Source organism: Trichomonas vaginalis, chromosome II (genome assembly GCF_026262505.1).
Source record: "Trichomonas vaginalis G3 chromosome II, whole genome shotgun sequence".
Taxonomy (NCBI): domain Eukaryota; phylum Parabasalia; order Trichomonadida; family Trichomonadidae; genus Trichomonas; species Trichomonas vaginalis.
The window spans coordinates 20,737,564-20,755,546 of NC_067204.1; the positions used below are offsets into that span (position 1 = coordinate 20,737,564).

Below are 17,983 nucleotides of genomic sequence, written 5' to 3' on the forward strand. Positions count from 1 at the left end.
TTAACTAGACTTATTTTCACAAACTCCGCTTCCAATTCTGTATCTTTTATCTCAATGTTCTGTGATAGTTATAGAGAATTAAACCATGAAAATATGTTTAAGAAGTCAATGCATTCAAAATGTAAATAGAAAGATGAAATTACTGTGTAAAAGAAACATATTCTGTTAAATTAGTCATACATTTGAAGTCTTGTAGATATTGCAAAAGTGTAAAATCATACTAACGAAATGTTCTTTGATATGAGCCAGAATGGAGTAAAGATGTATTTAAATCTAAATCCGAAACCATTTTGCCTTATGAATAATTGTGTAATAGGGTGTATATTCTATGTATAACCATGAAATATAACTATAAATTCAAATATATTCGTTGAATTGAAGAAATTGCATTTCATAAAGAAATTATATGTATTTTACTATAATAATTGAATAAACTAACATATGTGCATAATAAAGTCATTCAAAACATTAATATTTATACAAAAATTAAAAATATTTTATAAAAAATTTTCATAATCATATAAAAATAGTATTTACAGCTCTTCAACTTTTTCATCAAAGAATGCAAGGATGTCTGCAGAGGTAGCAGGTCCTTCATATTTAATTTTGTTATTTCCTTGAAGAAGAACCATGCAAGGTTCAGTAGATCCGCAGTATTTCTTTACTTCTTTTGGATTCTCAACAGGATCTATTGCTCTGATGTCGACATCTCTCTTTTCCTCGACTAATCTGATTTCTGTCTGATTGTAATGGCAATTTCTATGTGTATCAAAGACGAGGAACACTGGGTTCTCCTTTAGTATCTTTTCGACTTCATTTGGCTTAGCATAAGCTAAATGATTTGGAGATGTGTAAGGTAACATATTTGCGTTGTTCTTTACGAACTTGGTTAAGCCAACAACGTCCTTTCCTCCGAATCTCTGACCCATCTTTGAATGTGGAGCGAAGAATTGTGTTGTTGGTGTGCTAGATCCGTCAAATGCAGTGCAAACACTCTTATATCTATCGCAGTTTACTGTAGCAAATGTGATATTGGTGAATGGATTGTACATTCTTGTGACTTCATTCCAAACTGGTGAGAATTCGGCGCAATGAGGGCAATCTGGAGCATAGAAGTGAATAATTGCTGGTTTTTTCTGACCAATGATTGTGTACATGTTTTCTTTAGTTAATACTTCCGAAAATGGATGCGTGAATTGCTTTGTAAGCTGAGAAAACAGAAGAAACATTGTTAAATTTTTGATTGAAACAAAAAATTGACAAAATTTTATGAACTGCTCATGTAATGCTTTGTTTGTAATATTGTTATCCAACTGCTAAAGATGCCATTTATTGTTGAAACATTTCAATAATTATTCATTTCACCTCATCCAATGAACCAAAGAAACAAATTAATCCATTACTTCGGTATTGGCTTTTCTTATATATGGCAATACCATTTCGGACTGAAATATTTCGCTACAATCACTAATATTTGATGATGAATTATATTGTACCATTGTTATCAAAGATTGTTACAAAATATATACACTACTTTTAGAAAATTCTAAATATTTTGAAAACACATCTAGTTTAAAAAAATTAAATATCACAATGGTCTTAAAAGGCATCATCGGATCCATCGTCGGCTGGAAGAGGCTCTGCTTCATCGCCAGAATCTTGGATTGGGATGTTTGGATTGAAGGAGTCCTTAAGATCTGAAATTAAGACCTCTTGGCTCTTACCAATCTTCTTAGAGTAGCGGGACTGGTAAGCTTCGTTATTCTTCTTAACTTTCTCGGCTTGCTTTGAAATTTCTTTCTCGAAATAGTCGACATTGCGATAATGTTGGAAGTATGTCTTGAATAATTCGCCTAATTCCTGTTCGAGCATTTCGTATTCTTCCATATAAGCTGGACGGATTGTTTGAACACTCATCAATCTCTTTGATTGGCGCTCATATTCGTGCTTCCTTTGTTTAATCTTTGTATTTAAGGCATCCTCGTCAGAGTTAAGGCGATCTAACTCCTTTGTTAATTGTTCTAATCTAGCAGCAGCTCCATCAACTGATTCAAGAACTGACTTTTCAACTTCATCAAGAGAAGGAACTGTGGAAAGAATCTTGGTTCTTGTCTCACGAATCTGGACTTCTTTATCAAGCTGATCGTATAATTCAACAGAATGGCGAGGAACAGTTGCAGACAGCTGAGAAATTTTCTGGGTATTTTGGTTTTTAGGGAATGATGTTGTCTTTGTATCTGCAAGGCGGCCAGAGCTTGAAATGCCGCGATATATTGGAACAGCAATTTTAAGTAATTCACGAACTGCAAATCTATCTGATGCATATAATTTTCTTGGATTAAGCCTTATACCTGATTTAATAGCCATTTGCTGAACAATTCCTCTGACAAATTCAACACGTCCGTGTTCATTTGAAAGCTCTGCGAGGATTACAATTTCCGGATCATACAACGTTGCAAGCCAATGTAAGAGATTTGCCATCAATCCGAAGTTAGGTGTATCGAAAGAATCAATACCTACCGGATGAGGGTACCCGAGAATTCTAACGATCTCAGTAAACTGCCTGAGCTCTCGATAAGTCATTAATGTACGTTATCATTTACACTCAATTTCATTTTATTTTATAATTTGGCCCACAGCAATAAAGAATTGCATTGTACACGCATAAACAAAACATATTCATCATACAATTTCGAAAACAACTTGAAAAATCCCGCCAATTGATTCATTTCGTATTCTTTTTGTTTTAGAAATACAGAGTATATGTTAATGAGATTACCTTAACAATTCTGGTAGAAATTAGTATGCACAATTATTTCACAGGTCAAAACATAATCTGAAGATATTAAAAATTCTGACTTATTCTCAAGCTTTTTTATGGTTCTTTATTAGCTCCAACTGAGATAAGATATTTAACAACTTCAAGATGACCATTTTGTGAATCAATAATGAGTGGAATAATTCCGCCATTTTTTGATTCTTTATTATTATTCAACTAGCTGCACTTCAAATATGAATCAAAAGATTTTCGGGGAAAAATATCAAAATGTTTCTTCCCATTTCGCAACTATCCAGAAATTAATAAAATTTTGTTGGAGAAAACAAAACAATATCTGAAATTGTCGGCCGTCCTAAGTTTAAAATGATAGTACTCCCTGTGAAAACTTAATTTTTATTGAATTTCGAAATAGAAAAAGTATAAAATTTTGTATTCCGTATAATTTTTTACTCTGTGATTTCACCGCAGTCAGCGATGATGATCTTGGCCTTTGGTGTGCCAGATTGTGAACCTAATGATTCGATCTTCTTAACGATTTCCATACCTTCGATAACCTTGCCGAAAACAACGTGCTTGCCATTAAGCCATGGGCATGGAACTGTTGTGATGAAGAATTGGGAACCATTTGTGTTTGGACCAGAGTTAGCCATGGAAAGGAGACCTGGGCCATCATGTGTGATCTTGAATGACTCATCAGCAAACTTACTGCCGTAGATTGACTCGCCACCATAGCCGTTGCCAGATGTGATGTCACCACCCTGAATCATGAAGTTAGGGATAACTCTGTGGAATGGAGAGCCCTTGTAGTGGAGTGGCTTTCCAAGCTTGCCCATTCCCTTCTCGCCTGTGCAGAGGGCGCGGAAGTTTTCGGCTGTCTTTGGAACATCATCGCCGAACAAGCCAAACTTGATTGTGCCGGCATCCTCTCCATTAATGGAGATCTTGAAGAAGACTTTCTTTGTGACCTTTGGTGCGGAGATCACGCGTGTAGCAAAGAATGCTAACATTGAAGTGAAAAAGTGACGAGAATTTGCAACCAAATATAATTATCTCACTGTTGATGAAATATATGACTATCAAAGTTTTGTCGATGATTTTATTAATTAAAAATTAATTTTTAGATATTATTTCACATCTGGAATATTCATAAAAGTGCACGTTTAGCATTTATTTTTTCATGAAAACAAATCTCCATGATATAACAAAGAAAGCACTTTGGAATGTTTCTACAACGAAAGGTGGATATGAAATCAGTGCAATGTTCGATGGAAGCAACGAAACATTTTGGCAATCAGACTCTGTTCCACCTCATTACATAATTGCTCAGTTTTCAAAGAAAACATATATATCTAAACTTTCTATGTATATATCAATTCAAAATGATGAAACTTATACACCAGTTGAAGTTGCTTGTTATATAGGTTCTGATCCAAACTTGATGCAACAGTACAGTCGCGAAGAATTAAGCATTTTACAAGGATGGGTTGATATTCCACTTGGTATCTCTACAATTTTCCTTAAAATAGAAATAACTAAAAATCATCAAGGCGGTAAAGATTCAAGAATACGTCAAATCAAACTATGGGGACTTCCTCAATCTCTTACATTTGATACATCATGCTTTGTCACTTCAAATGCTACTCAATTCTTAACAATTCGTTAAAAAATCATTAGTTTCATTCTTGTTTGATAGTAAGTTAATAAAATTGTTATGTTAAATATTAAATTACAATATAATTTTTTGAAAAAATTTGAGATGAAATTAGATAAAAGAAAATAATCTGAATTTTTATTCTCAACTTAATATAAAGCTATCACATAAATTTCTTTAAGTTATTAAGGATTGATCCAGCGAGCTGATGTGTTTCTTTTTCTAAAACATTTTGGAATTTGTTTTGAATCATAATTTTTGCGCATTCTTCGGACTGTGAAACAGCCACTAAGTTCATGAGTGCGAATTCGACGAGATTACTAGGAGTCTTTGTTCTAACAATGTCAATTTCCGGAGCAACGATGTATTTCAAGTCCGGAATATAAGCAATTCTAATCAATGTGTCTGTTAGGACCATCAAGTTCTGGAGGACATAATTATCCTGCATTGCAATGCCTACTTGGTACCAATCTGAGAAAACCCCAGCATTAGATAATTTTAAGAGCAAATCTGGCGTCAATGAGCATCTTCTTATGACAGATACCAAAACTACTAATATAAATGGTATCTTTGACGCAATCAAATTTCTCATTAAAATTGGGAAGCTTTCGCGGTTGGCAACGTAAGGTCTCATTGGTGGGTATTTGAACAGGATCAACAAAACCTTGAGAGTATCGATTATTGTAGGTAAACTTGCATTACACCATGATTTGTCGTAAAGGAAAACGTTTGCCTGGTTGATAGATGTATCCGCGTACTTAAGAAGTACAAGACTTGCAAGTTGGCTCGTCCTTGCAGCGGCAATTAAATTTTGTGTTATATCTGTAGAGGCAGGAAGGTCCGGATGGCGTATGAATATGGAGAGGATTGGATTAACAAGCGATGGGATGTTCATGTGCCAGAGCATCATGTAGAAATCAAGCTGAATTTTTGGTTTGAAATGTTGGGCCAAAGCGTTGTAAGCTGCCTTTGCAGTTTCAACACTCTTGGTCTCTGAGAAAGCGACCAATTGCCTCAAAGCTGCATCTCCGTAGTTCATCTCAAATGATTGAACGTTTTTCAGCATGAAAGAGATGATTCCGATGGCTCGCGTTGCTGCTGGTGTGTCCTTGAACAATGATGTTGTTGGTAAAATGTACTGCATCACTGTAGATTGGATGGATTCCGGATCATTAATAAGAATTCTTATCAAAACAGCGGCATCGAGTGGTTTCTTCTTGGCCAGATAGAGAATTTGTGGCCAAAAGTTGGCGGTTACGAGTTTTCTGGCGCGTTGGAAGACGATAGATAATAAATCTGCTGCCAAAACTTCGCATCTTTGATCAGCGAATGGCATACCGTTGAAAGCACTTGCAGATATTAATGGTTCAATGAATTTTGGCCCAAACTTGATGCATAATCTGACAGTTGCGAGCAAAACTGCATATTGAACGAGAGGACTTGTATTTTTAGCCATGTAGAACGCAATGAATGGTGCAAGTGTTGCAAGATGCTGGTCCTGGATCTTTGTAAGAAGAGATTCGACGCATTGAAGGAATTGTGGCAAAGAAGGATTGGAAAGGATGCTCGAATCGACCGGCAAATTTCTTGATGGCTGCGGGAAAGGTGCAGGGGAGAACTCCCTAATCTCAGGAGGGGGGAGAAATGCAGGAGTAATAGATGGAGGTGGAGGAATGTTAGATGGCAATGGAATATCACCATCATAGTTAACTTCTGGTAAAGGATGTGAACCTGCTCTTGTCTTATTTGGCCTTGGTCCGAAATTAGTTGGCTGATTTTGCATCATTGGCATCGGAGGAGGTTGGTATGAAGACTGTGGGCCATTCATGATCTGCGCGAACGCTGATTGTTGTCTTTGCTGGACAACTGACATCGGATTTCTTGGAGGAGCTCCTCTGTAGCCATGGGGAGTGGAACTTTGGGCCATCGCTGGCATAGGAATATTCCCTTGTGCAGGAGGGAATCCCTGTGCCTGTGGGAATGGCTGTGGCCTCCCGAAATGTGGATTGATCATTGTAGAGTTCGGAGGATTGACACCAACGCTGTTATCAGGTGGTCTCTGTTCCTGTCTTTGTACGTAATCGATATCTTTTCGAGTTACTTCGCCTCCTACGTTAACTTTCGGAGCCAAATCGAGATCTTCATCGGAAGAAGGATCTTGTAGCTTGAGAACCTTTGGTGCTGGCTCTGGTTCCTTTGGTTTCTTCGGTTCAAGAGTGTCAAGAAGCCTTTGAATGTTGACTCTGACTTTTGATGAAACTTCTCTTGGAACTTCTGGCTTTTTGTCGTTCTCGCGGATCTGGTTGACGACCTTTTCGACTTTCTTTCTGTCGGCATCCTTCCATTTGGCTTTTCCGTCGGCAATTTGATCGAAAATTTCAGTAAACTCTGGACGATTGTTTGGATCTTGATCCCAGCATCTTGTGATCAAGTGCTGCATTGTTTTATGTGTCTTACGAGTGAATTGAGGGCGTTCTCCACGAGTAATTGCGTTAATTAACTCTGATTTTACTGTATAGCCTGTGAAAGCACGTTGGCGTTCAACCATTTCGTAAAGCATGACACCGTAAGCGTAGACATCGACCTTATGAGTATATTGTGTTGATTCAATTTGTTCTGGAGCCATGTAATTTGGTGTACCGATACCTTTAGAGCATTTTGTGCCATTTTCAATTCGAGCCAAGCCGAAATCGCAAATTCTGGGGATTTCTTTCTCATCGAGTAAAACATTTCCTGGTTTTAAGTCGCGATGGTAAACTCCGTGGGCGTGAATGTGCGCCATACCGTTTGCAATGCAAAGAGCAATAATGCACATGTGTGTTTCGGACATTTGTTTTCGATTTGCTCTAAAAATAGCTTCATCAAGGGAACCGTTTTGCAAATATTCAAGAACAAGGCAGTATGGAGGTACTGCTGAAAATCCAAGCATTGGCATGCAAAAACGGTTATTAATTAATGCCATTGTATGAATTTCACGAATTAGATGTGCTAAAGACTTATCTGATAGGTCTTCTTTGTATAATCTCTTGACTGCGCATTCTACTTTAAGTTTGGAATCGTAAGATTTGAAAACTTCGGCAGCACCACCTCTGCCAATCATACTAATTTCACTAAAATCATCCATATCAACTACAAGAGCTTGATGCTCTCGAACAAGATCGGCCATGGTTGCCGGAACTTTCGAAATCGTCATCGAAATGCTCTAAATAATTTTTTTTCACCCTTATCGTCCATGTATGAAAATCTTCTGAAAAACGCATTTTTTGAAGAATATTTTGGCTAAACGACTCGCATTTGAAACACAATGATTTCTTTTAAATTTCGTGGGTGACAGCTGTCAAAATGTTGTTTATTAATACATCCGTATTAATTGAAATTTTGAAAAAAATTGAAAAGAGTCATGGAAAGAAAAATAAACATTGGTTTGATCTGATAAATATAGTTCATGTTTCTGTCCTCATTAGAATTGTTACATTTGTCAATTGACATAACAATCTCATAATTTTCAAGTCCCTTTGATCTGTTGTCAGAATATGCGCTTTATTTTTATAGCAATTTGTCTACAAATAGTAACCCACCCGCTACCAAAACATATATTATTCCAAAATCACAAGTGCTAAAATCGCGCTGATGACTATTTATTGCTTAAATTTATATCATCTCAGCTTTGGATATGTATCTACGTAATATCTAATAGATATATTACTAATATGCTCAATAACGAGAACGTATCAAATATTTGTAATGATAAAATCGAAGAAATTTTTTCAAACAATGAGAAACAAGAAAAATATTTTCAATAAAAAGCATAACTTTTATATAACTCTAATATACAAACAAAATATACAAAATATAATATTAATCAGATGAATAAGAAACGTCAATTGACACTGATCTGGAAGAATCTTCTTCTTTATCTTTATAATTTTTCTTTTTCTCATCTTTTTCATCAGAATCTTCTTCGTAATCATATTCTTCACTTTCTTTCTGATCCTTATCTTCGACTTTTTGCTTATTCTTCCTAAACATGAGAACAATAATCAAAATAGTTATAACAATAATAACAACGCACAATATACTTATAATAAGAACAATTGCAACTGTTGCATGAGACAATGATTTATTGGAATCAGCTGTCAAAGTTTCTGTTGTTGTCATATTCCCTGTCAAAGTAACTCTTTGAGTAGGAGTGTTATCAATGTCTTTACCGATGAATATTCTACTCAAAGAAGGGCTCTGTTGTATTGGCGCTATTGCCAAGTAAGCCTTGATTGAACTGTCTGCGTAAAACCAACCTAATCTCACTTCCATTGTTGACATTCTACAATAACAGTTGTAAGTGATTTCGGTTGTCGGACACATGCAAGCGTGGAAGTATCCGTGTGTTAAGTCATTGATGTACACGGAGTAGTCAGTGTTGTTATCTGTTGTGAAAGAAAACCACGAGTACTGCATGTTCGGAAGGATTTTTGTCGCTGAAATATTGTAAGGAATTGTTTCGACTTTTTCACGACAAAGAAATCCTCTTGTACCATCAGGACACTCGCATCTGCCTTTGTCATTGTATTTGGATGATGTACAAATGACAGCGGATTCTTCATTACTTATCTTTCTGACAGCACTTGATGAAGTACTCGAAAAACCGCCCAAAATTGACAAAGCATATCTTTCATGGTATTTGTCTTGGTAATTATTAGCATAAACATAGAGTTTGTAGACACCTGGGTCAGCGTCTTGAAGAAGAATCCTTTCGTTGGTGCTGAGGCATTCTTCGGCGTAGTTTGTTCTGTTATTCGGATAAATGAAGTCGCCTTCAGTTGTTTCAAGGACAATTCCGATATCTGCAAATAAAATAAAAGTATTCGCAGTTGGTCGGTCGAGATAACTCATTGTTATGCTAAGATTCAGTTTCTTCGTGGTAGAAATCCTGTAGGTATGGAGTTCCCCGGGATCTAATGTAACGTTGTCGAAGAATCTCGAGGAAAGTTCTTCTAATCCGAGTCCACGACTGACAAATGGGACTCCGTAGCCGGAACCTGGTGTTCGGAAGTTACCTGGATAGAGCTGTATGCATGAATTAATTATGACGGCTCTAATGAGGTATGATGACGGTTTTTTAATGGATGGATATTTTCCTTGCATGAACCACTGCCTCACCAAAGCTGCGGAACCGCTAACTAATGGTGTGGCCATGCTTGTACCTGTTTTCTCGGAAAGTCCATCGATTCCATTTGATGTAGAAAGAGCCCTGGCAGATAAAATATTATATCCAGGGGCGGCAACATCTGGTTTGAAGATTCCATTGAAGCATGGACCTTGGCTTGAGTAAGGATGTAAGAAAATATCGTATTCAATAAGTAAATCTGAACAAATCGAAAGACTTGTCCAAGTTCTGATAATATCTGCATCTGAAGTAGCAACTCTCGCACAAACAATATTCTGTACTTTATCTCTTGAACATGACTCACTCGTATATAAGAAAATTGCAGCCTTTGCGTCAATAGCCCTTTGTAATTCCGTACAAGGATCATCTGTTGAGAAATACGCCTTACCTTCCTCAGGTTCATCAAAAGTGATGGGGATATCGCGATAAGTCTTCAGCTTTTCGCCTGTTGGAAAATAGGGCAAACTGTAATTTGGAGTACCAATGAGAAATACGCGGTCTTCTGTACCTCCCGATACGTAATATTTACGATAGAGTGGGTATTCGAAGTGAAATACGGATGGTTTTGATGTCATTCCAACTGTCAAGACGTTTTTAGTGTCTCCAGGCGAAAGAATGGTCATTGGGCCATATACGTTACCAGCCGAGAACACGAATAGTATGTCTGAGTTGTTATAAGCCATTGAATCGAAGTTTTGGGTAATTTCTTGTGAATATTCATTATAACTCCAACTATTTGAGAAAATTCCTGAATTAAATGTTTTCATGTTTGATAAAACAACTTGATAATCAAGGTATGCGCTTAAATCTCTGTTAATATTTGCTGATCCCATATCTAACATGTAAAGTTTAGCTTTTGGGGCAACACCTTTGTATTGGAATGAGTATGCTGTTGAATCATATGGTTCGCCAAGTGCAACACCCGCTACATGTGTCCCGTGGCCGTTTGCGTAATCTGAATAATCTGAAAATGCTTCAATGCGGATTATTTTCCTATGATATTTGTTGGTTTTGTTAACAAGTGTGGATACATCAAAGTTAGGGTCTACAAAGAAAGGATGAAGGTAATCAACGCCCGTATCTCCGATTGTGATGACTTGATCTTGGCCCATTATTCCAAGCTCATGGAGATCACGTCTGACAACGTATCCATCATTACTATCATAAGATAAATTATTTTCGTGACTCAGAATGAAGCCCGTAGCATATCTGTTATTTAAATTCATTTTCGGAGCGATTCTGTATGTTTTAATGCATTTGTCTTGTGAAAATATCGAGGGATCTGAAATATTTCCGACGTAATACAAATCATCATAAATTTTGATGAATTTATAGCTTGGTTTATATGATTTGCATGCTACAACAATATAATTTTCCATCGTAGATTCTAATAAGCGTGTCCTTTTTGAAGTATTTGTACACCATGTTGAAATAAAATTTTGGTTTTTAAATGTCGAGTATTCTGTTTCATTTAAGTATGAATAATATAAATGTGGGTAAACCATGTTCTCTATATTGAAGACGTTAGAGTGCCTTTCTTTGAAATCTGTTATATTTTGCATCTGAGTTACATTCGTAAGAAGCTGAATGTAAAACCACCCAAACAGCTGACTACAATTGTATGTATACTGCCGATTTGAGCTCGGATGAAAAGGTGAATCTAAAAGTCTTATTATTGGAAAAAATGTGCTCAGACAGAAAAGTTTGAGAACATTCCAGTGAAAAATTAAAAGTGCTTAGATATCGATGACGATCATAATGTGCTACTCTTAGTTGATGGGAAACCGCGGTATTTATTGAATTTCAAAAAATTGAATAGGATCTTTGAAAAATAAATCTTAGGTAAAGCCATCGTATTATCTGCATATTGAATAGGATATTCTTCATTATTAAATATCAGATAGATATTTCACGATGATATATAGACATTGTATTAAATATTTTTGAAAAATCTATGAAGATAAATTTTATTTAGATAATATCAATTGCTTTACATGAACTCATTCAGTGTAACTAAAAGCCTTCAGGAGTTTAGTTATTTTATTAGCTTTACATCTCTACTTATGGGGGTATATCTGATCAAAAAACGTCTTCTTGGTTATATAGTGTATGAATGAAAGGATCTTACTCAAGAATAAATATAAATTTGTTTCGTGCATTATAATGTTTGGTCTATACAAGAAGTTTACTCGTTGTTATTGAAATCATTTTTTTACTTCCGATTATAAATCCTATATTTTGCTGTCTTTTAATATGCTTATAATTGTTATATATGATAGTTGCTGCAAAACAGCGCAATCAAGAAAATTGAAAAATATCCAAATGAAAAACCTTAGTAGTAGATATATTGCTTGCTTATTTTATGTATTGTTGTGTGTACTGATTCCTTATTAGAAAAACAAAATCACATAATAAATTACTTTATGCACTGAGAAATATCATATCTGTTAGTTAATACCGAACTTATCATTGATGACTACGACAAATATTCATCTTTCTCCAAACAATTTCAGAAAATTGAACTCAAAAATTCGTGAAAAGTTGGTTAAGTCATTTAGGATCTTCAATGTGTATTCGAACAGACGAAATATTGTCATCGGAATGAGAAAAAGAAAAATCTGAATATTTTGCTGTCTTTAACATCATTTATGCTTAGGAAACTCTCGGCATAATTCAAGCATTCAAAATTACCTGAAATCCTGAATGCATGAAGGATACTTTATCCTTCTGTTCAAAGCTCTATTTCATGTCAATAAGCCATTCCTTTATATATCCTGCAATGAGCAAGCAATTCATTCCTTTGATTTATCATTCACAATATTCATGCTTACAACAAATTTCTTTTGATTTTTTGAATATTGGGATAACTCCTCTTCATTCAACAGCAAATTAAGCAGTTGATAAAAAGAAATTATTTACAGATCGCATATTTAGACATGCACAAATAAATGGAATGAATGTGATCATTTATCATAATAATGTAGGGAAGTTTCATATATATTATGATAAATTTATATTGATTGCTATAAGCACAGAATCCCATTGTTTTAATTCAAATAGAGCTTCAGATTTCAAATTCTCAATTTTCATTCGATACTAAAATAAATAAAAAATTTAACAAAATATCAAAACGAAAAAGCAAGCATTGTCTACATGTTACACAATAATAATCAATATCCTTAGAAACAATAGCAGAATACCGTGGAGGAAGCGTATTATTGAAGCGCGTATTCCCAAAAAACATCCGTACTGATGCTCTCATTGCTTTGGCTCCATTTTGCACATTTATTTTTAATTTTTCACCTTCAACCGGGATATAATCGATATATCTATATTGATCACCATATTGGAGCAAAAATGTATTTTCATATGTATTAATACAAACCATGTATTTATCATTTAATTTTGCATTCATGATTGTATTCTCTGTTGTTATTCTATTACCATTTTTTCCCAAAGCAATTGGTGAACGTTATCAATCATAAATACCTGAAGATCTAGTGACCGACTTGTAAACCCTACTACATATCCACCAGTTCCACTTTCCCATAAAAATTCCATGCATTTTCTTCCAGAAACAAAATGGTTACTTGTATAGCCTATGTAAGTTCCAGAAGCATAGTATAAGTCAAAGGCTTGATTATCAATAGAAGTATCAAGACTCAATTAAATATAACTCGATATTAAAAAAATTCTTATAAACGATTATTTTTCATTCAAATTTTCTGTAATGTTTTTTTTTTTTTTTGATTGTAAAACACAGCACACCTGAAAAATATAACATGATGAAAGGATCAATTAACGCCTTGTCTATATTGAAGACATGTTGATTATAAACATTAAACAGTAGATGTATATGATGTTGTAAAGTTTTTTTTATAATGAATTTCAAATGACTGATTTTTAATTGAATCATTTATATTTTGATAACATATCTGATGTTTGCATCAGATTACACTTTTCATTCCCGTAAACCGGATCTAGTCACTTATTTTCCACTTAAAAAAGAAGTTGAATTTATATTTTTATAATTGCGCTAGAACTAACTTGTAAAACGTAAAACAAGTTGTTGTTAAGCCAATCGGCCAAATGCCACTAGGTTCCGGCATTTTCCACCATATAATGTTGAAAATGGTCATCATTAATAACCCTCAAACGATCAGAATCATGTTAATTCCTTCAAATGGTAGGAAAACATTGGAAGACCTAACAGATTGGTCCCATCTAACTTCTTGTTACCAGTGGATTCGCTGCTTTTATCGATTGTCCAAAATGAATCTGTTTTCATCTTTGAAGATATAAGACCTAAAACTCAAGAAATTAAAATTTCCTGGTTTTTGGTTCTAGGTATCCTGGTTTTTGGAATTTTTTTGATAACATTCCTTTAAAAGTGACGCCAAATTTAGGATACCTCGATATTTATAACTTATGAAATAAGAAGTTTGGCTATTTCTTCATTATTATATTGTTCTGCAATATGAAGAGGGGTTTCTCCATTATCATTTTTTTCATTGATATGTATACCATATGATATAAGAAGCTCTGCTGTTTCTTTATTATCATTTAATGCTGCAATATGAAGAGCGGTTTCTCCATTATCATTTTTTTCATTAATATTTGCACCATGTGAAATAAGAAGCTCTGCTGTTTCTTTGCTATTAAATAATGCTGCAATATGAATAGCGGTTTCTCCATCATCATTTTTTTCATTGATATTTATACCATATGATATAAGAAGTTCGGCTGATTCTTTACTATTATTTTTTGCTGCAAAATGAAGAGCAGTTTCTCCAAATTCATCTTTTGCATTGATATTTGCACCATTTGTTAGGAAATATTCGCAAAGAGATGGGATATTAAACATCCATGAATAAGCAAAGCATTTGTTAATATCATTAGTCTGATCGTAATAAACTAAAAATCATTCAAGATTATTATACAATCCACAATAAAATAAATCTATCTCTATATTGTATTCATTCATCAAGAATGTAACAAAATCAATGTTGTGTGAAATAATTGCATATTTCATGCAATCATCATCTGGTTTTTGATATTTCAAACATTCACTCATGATCTCTTGATTTCCACCTAAAAATGATAATTCTAGACATTCTTTAGTTATTTTTGATTTAAATTTGGTTCTTAATAACTTGAAACAATCAACTGCTCCATGGTAACAACATAATTCAAGTAATGAATACCCTCTGAAAGAATATGGAAATAAATCGCTTTTCAGTGTTTGATCTTTATCAAATCCATCTCTTTCTGTGAATTGGATGAATCTTTCTAAGTCATTATACATAATTGCTCTGTAAATTGTATTTTCTGTATGAATATCCAGATTTTCTGAGTTAATTCCTTCGAAATCATCGGATTTGTCTAATTTAATTCCATATTCTTTATAGAACAAGAAGTTGTAAATAAGTTTAATATTTATGACCTCTTGGACATGATATTCATCAGATATGAGTTTGGCAAGAAATAAATATGACTTTGTATAGCGATTATTATACGGAATGATATTTAAAATATCTCGCATAATTATTTGTAGAGGATATTTATTTGAATCAATCAATTCTGTTTTGATCATTTTGTATATTGAGTTTAATTCTTCTTCTTTTTCTGTTTTCAGCCGATACAACGCAATATATGAATCAATATAGCATTTATAGATACTTCGTAGTTCGCTGAATTTATTTGGAGGAATGTCTTTGTCGGACATTAATTATTTTTTAAAAAGACATATTTGCATTTTAACGGATAAGTATCTTTTAAACTCATTACAAGAAAGAAAGATTGTGTTAGATATGTGGAAATCAATGATCACAAAGATTTCGGTAATAATTTATGAACTTTAATTGAAATCATAGGTATTAAATGACACAACAACAATATAAAAGTCGAAACCAATAGGATTTTCATTCAAATGATTATATTCAAACAAAATTGATAAGATTTTAAGTTTTGAATTTGTACTATTATTGTTTCGGTTTTTGTGATTCCTAATCACCATTACTTTACATCAATTAACTGTAATTCTTCCTGAAAACGTGCAAATTATATAAAGATAGAATAATTGTCAATAGATATACTCTATACATTGTTTCATTGACTTAAGAATCATAATTTTAGGAAATGCGGCTGAAAATAATATATCCCATTGAGACGGAATAATTTTCAATCTATTATCTTTACTAATGAGTCTAATATAATATATTATTATAGTCAACCACGATCTTAAAAGAAATCGTTGTTTCTTTGAAGATTTAATATCAGTGCGTCAAATTTACTCTTTAAACAGAATTCTTTTCATAATATAAGCATATGTTTTAGAACCAATGTATAAATATCATAATTAAAATTCTCAAATGTCATTCCTCGAAGAAATTTTTGAGATGCCAGTTTTTAGAAGAAATAAAATCACCTTAGTGAAAAAAATGATTATTGTACTGATGTGATTAAAATATGATCATAAAAATGTCGGATTCATTTTAAGGATTTTTCAAAAAAATTGAATGATAAAGAGGCCGTACGATAGTAAATTTTGAAATGATGCATCGGTATAAATTTGTCAGACCTAATTATATATTATTGTATTCGTCGTATTTAGCATATTTCATTGGGTTATTGATTGAGAAGTTTCTAGAATTCAATTAGAATATTTTGAATAACTAGCCTTGGATTTTTCAGAAAATTATAAATATGGAAACAGATCTCTTGTCCTCACACGCCCAAGATCCATTAACATACGATTCCATTGAAAAGGTCCATCATAGTGATAAGAGGAAAATCATCATTCTTGGCTTACTTTCCTTGATTTTTGTGGTCTCATTGATTGTTGCTGGAATTATTTACAGAGCGCGTAGTCATAGAGCTGCCGCTAACACTATCAGAAGAATTGCGCCATCAGAAGCTAGTTTCCTCTATTTGAACGATATTCATGCTGACCCATTATATTCACCAATTATTCCTTCTAAACATGACTGCCGTGGAGATCATAAGAAGACTATTGATCCTCACAAGTATGGACAGTACGAATGCGATTCCCCAATGGAACTCTTCGAATCTCTTGTTTCAAATGCCAAACAAACAAATGAAAAGCCCGCATTCATTTTGCTTGGTGGAGATTTAATTGCCCATGGATTAAATACAGATTCTAAGATGCTCAAGCAAAGTTTCAAAAATGTCACAGCTCCTTTAGAAGCAGCGTTCCCTAACACTAGCATCTATATTACTTTAGGAAATAATGACTTTGCATCAGATTACGGATCATTTGACACTGATGCCGACAATTTCAAGACAGCTTACAAAGTTTTCGGTAAATGGATGAATGACGAGCAATCCAAGACATTCTTGAAGGGTGGATATTATTATGCTGACTTCCCAGAAGTCAATTTAAGATTTTTGTTCCTTAATTCAGTAATGTACGCTGCAAAGAGAGATCAGACTCAACATGCTGAAGATCCATATGATCAATTTGCATGGATCGAATCTTCATACGATGATGCCGTTCAAAAAGGCTTCAAAGTCAGTGTTGCTTTGCATATTCCACCAGGCGTATATTATTACAAGAACAAACTCGGTTGGAATGAAGATTACATCACGAAATTCTCCAAGATCATGAAGAAATGTGATTTCTCGTTCATTCTTTCCGGACATTCTCATACAGATATGTTTCTTCCTTTGTATTCTCCAACAGCTGATAAGGATAGTGTCCTTTATTCATTAAGTGCTCCATCAGTATCTCCTGTTAACTATAACAACCCTGGTTACAGAGTATTCGAATTATCTAACGGCATTGTAAAGGATTATACACAATACTATGCAGATCTCTTGATGAATCCTTCTGTTCTCAAGTGGCAGGTTGAATATAAGTTCTCAGATGCTTATTCAGCATCAAATGTCACAAGAGAAACGATCAACAATGCTGCAGAATGGGTAAGAACAACAGGAGAAGGACAGTGGAGATACAGAGAGAGAATTTATACTAGAGCTGATGAGCACAATGCTTTCTATTATTGTGCACTCAAAGCATTGTTGCCAGATGATATTGTTGATTGCGAGAATAAGCTTAATATTGATAAGCTTAGCGCTCAGCCATACTACAAAAAAGCGGACTTTCTAATTTGAAAAAAAAAATGAAAAATTTCTTATGAAATTTTTTTATTTTGCATTAAAAACTTTCATATATTTGTGTACATGGTGTACATTATAATAATGTACATAGAATTAGAAATGCAAAAGTTAATCTTACCATGTTATTAAAATATTGTTTTGTAAAAGCTTATTTTCATGTCAAATTGTTTCTCTTTCTACACTATAGTGCTCTGGATATTGACTTTTCGTCAATAGCAATCATATGACTCAAGTTGATTTGCAATTTCTT

The 17,983-nt window shown here is 34.0% G+C and overlaps 9 protein-coding genes across 9 annotated transcripts; 2 read left to right on the forward strand and 7 right to left on the reverse strand.

Annotated features, from left to right (window-relative positions):
- Window positions 1-507: 507 nt before the first annotated feature.
- Window positions 508-1,239, reverse strand: TVAGG3_0580380 (cell redox homeostasis; the record flags this gene model as incomplete). The annotated part of the gene is made up of 1 exon (XM_001579581.1): window positions 534-1,229. The coding sequence occupies one exon, from the start codon at window positions 1,227-1,229 to the stop codon at window positions 534-536; it is 696 nt and encodes a 231-aa protein (XP_001579631.1).
- A 323-nt stretch (window positions 1,240-1,562) lies between these two features.
- TVAGG3_0580390 (cilium assembly) lies at window positions 1,563-2,598 on the reverse strand (the record flags this gene model as incomplete). Its single annotated transcript, XM_001579582.2, has 1 exon — window positions 1,600-2,583. The coding sequence occupies one exon, from the start codon at window positions 2,581-2,583 to the stop codon at window positions 1,600-1,602; it is 984 nt and encodes a 327-aa protein (XP_001579632.1).
- A 563-nt stretch (window positions 2,599-3,161) lies between these two features.
- Window positions 3,162-3,923, reverse strand: TVAGG3_0580400 (peptidyl-prolyl cis-trans isomerase protein; the record flags this gene model as incomplete). Its single annotated transcript, XM_001579583.2, has 1 exon — window positions 3,226-3,786. One exon carries the CDS (start codon window positions 3,784-3,786, stop codon window positions 3,226-3,228), a length of 561 nt encoding a protein of 186 aa, XP_001579633.1.
- Window positions 3,924-3,929: 6 nt separating this feature from the next.
- Window positions 3,930-4,445, forward strand: TVAGG3_0580410 (anaphase-promoting complex-dependent catabolic process; the record flags this gene model as incomplete). The annotated part of the gene is made up of 1 exon (XM_001579584.1): window positions 3,957-4,442. One exon carries the CDS (start codon window positions 3,957-3,959, stop codon window positions 4,440-4,442), a length of 486 nt encoding a protein of 161 aa, XP_001579634.1.
- An 82-nt stretch (window positions 4,446-4,527) lies between these two features.
- Window positions 4,528-7,641, reverse strand: TVAGG3_0580420 (protein kinase protein; the record flags this gene model as incomplete). Its single annotated transcript, XM_001579585.2, has 1 exon — window positions 4,594-7,623. One exon carries the CDS (start codon window positions 7,621-7,623, stop codon window positions 4,594-4,596), a length of 3,030 nt encoding a protein of 1,009 aa, XP_001579635.2.
- Window positions 7,642-8,223: 582 nt separating this feature from the next.
- Window positions 8,224-11,370, reverse strand: TVAGG3_0580430 (proprotein convertase-related family; the record flags this gene model as incomplete). The annotated part of the gene is made up of 1 exon (XM_001579586.1): window positions 8,289-10,820. One exon carries the CDS (start codon window positions 10,818-10,820, stop codon window positions 8,289-8,291), a length of 2,532 nt encoding a protein of 843 aa, XP_001579636.1.
- A 2,650-nt stretch (window positions 11,371-14,020) lies between these two features.
- Window positions 14,021-14,458, reverse strand: TVAGG3_0580440 (cyclin-dependent kinase inhibitor 2C-related family; the record flags this gene model as incomplete). Its single annotated transcript, XM_001579587.1, has 1 exon — window positions 14,021-14,458. The coding sequence occupies one exon, from the start codon at window positions 14,456-14,458 to the stop codon at window positions 14,021-14,023; it is 438 nt and encodes a 145-aa protein (XP_001579637.1).
- A 57-nt stretch (window positions 14,459-14,515) lies between these two features.
- On the reverse strand, window positions 14,516-15,319 carry TVAGG3_0580450 (protein of unknown function (DUF3447); the record flags this gene model as incomplete). Its single annotated transcript, XM_001579588.1, has 1 exon — window positions 14,516-15,319. The coding sequence occupies one exon, from the start codon at window positions 15,317-15,319 to the stop codon at window positions 14,516-14,518; it is 804 nt and encodes a 267-aa protein (XP_001579638.1).
- Window positions 15,320-16,299: 980 nt separating this feature from the next.
- TVAGG3_0580460 (sphingomyelin catabolic process) lies at window positions 16,300-17,727 on the forward strand (the record flags this gene model as incomplete). The annotated part of the gene is made up of 1 exon (XM_001579589.1): window positions 16,300-17,727. The coding sequence occupies one exon, from the start codon at window positions 16,300-16,302 to the stop codon at window positions 17,725-17,727; it is 1,428 nt and encodes a 475-aa protein (XP_001579639.1).
- Between the last annotated feature and the right edge of the window lie 256 nt (window positions 17,728-17,983).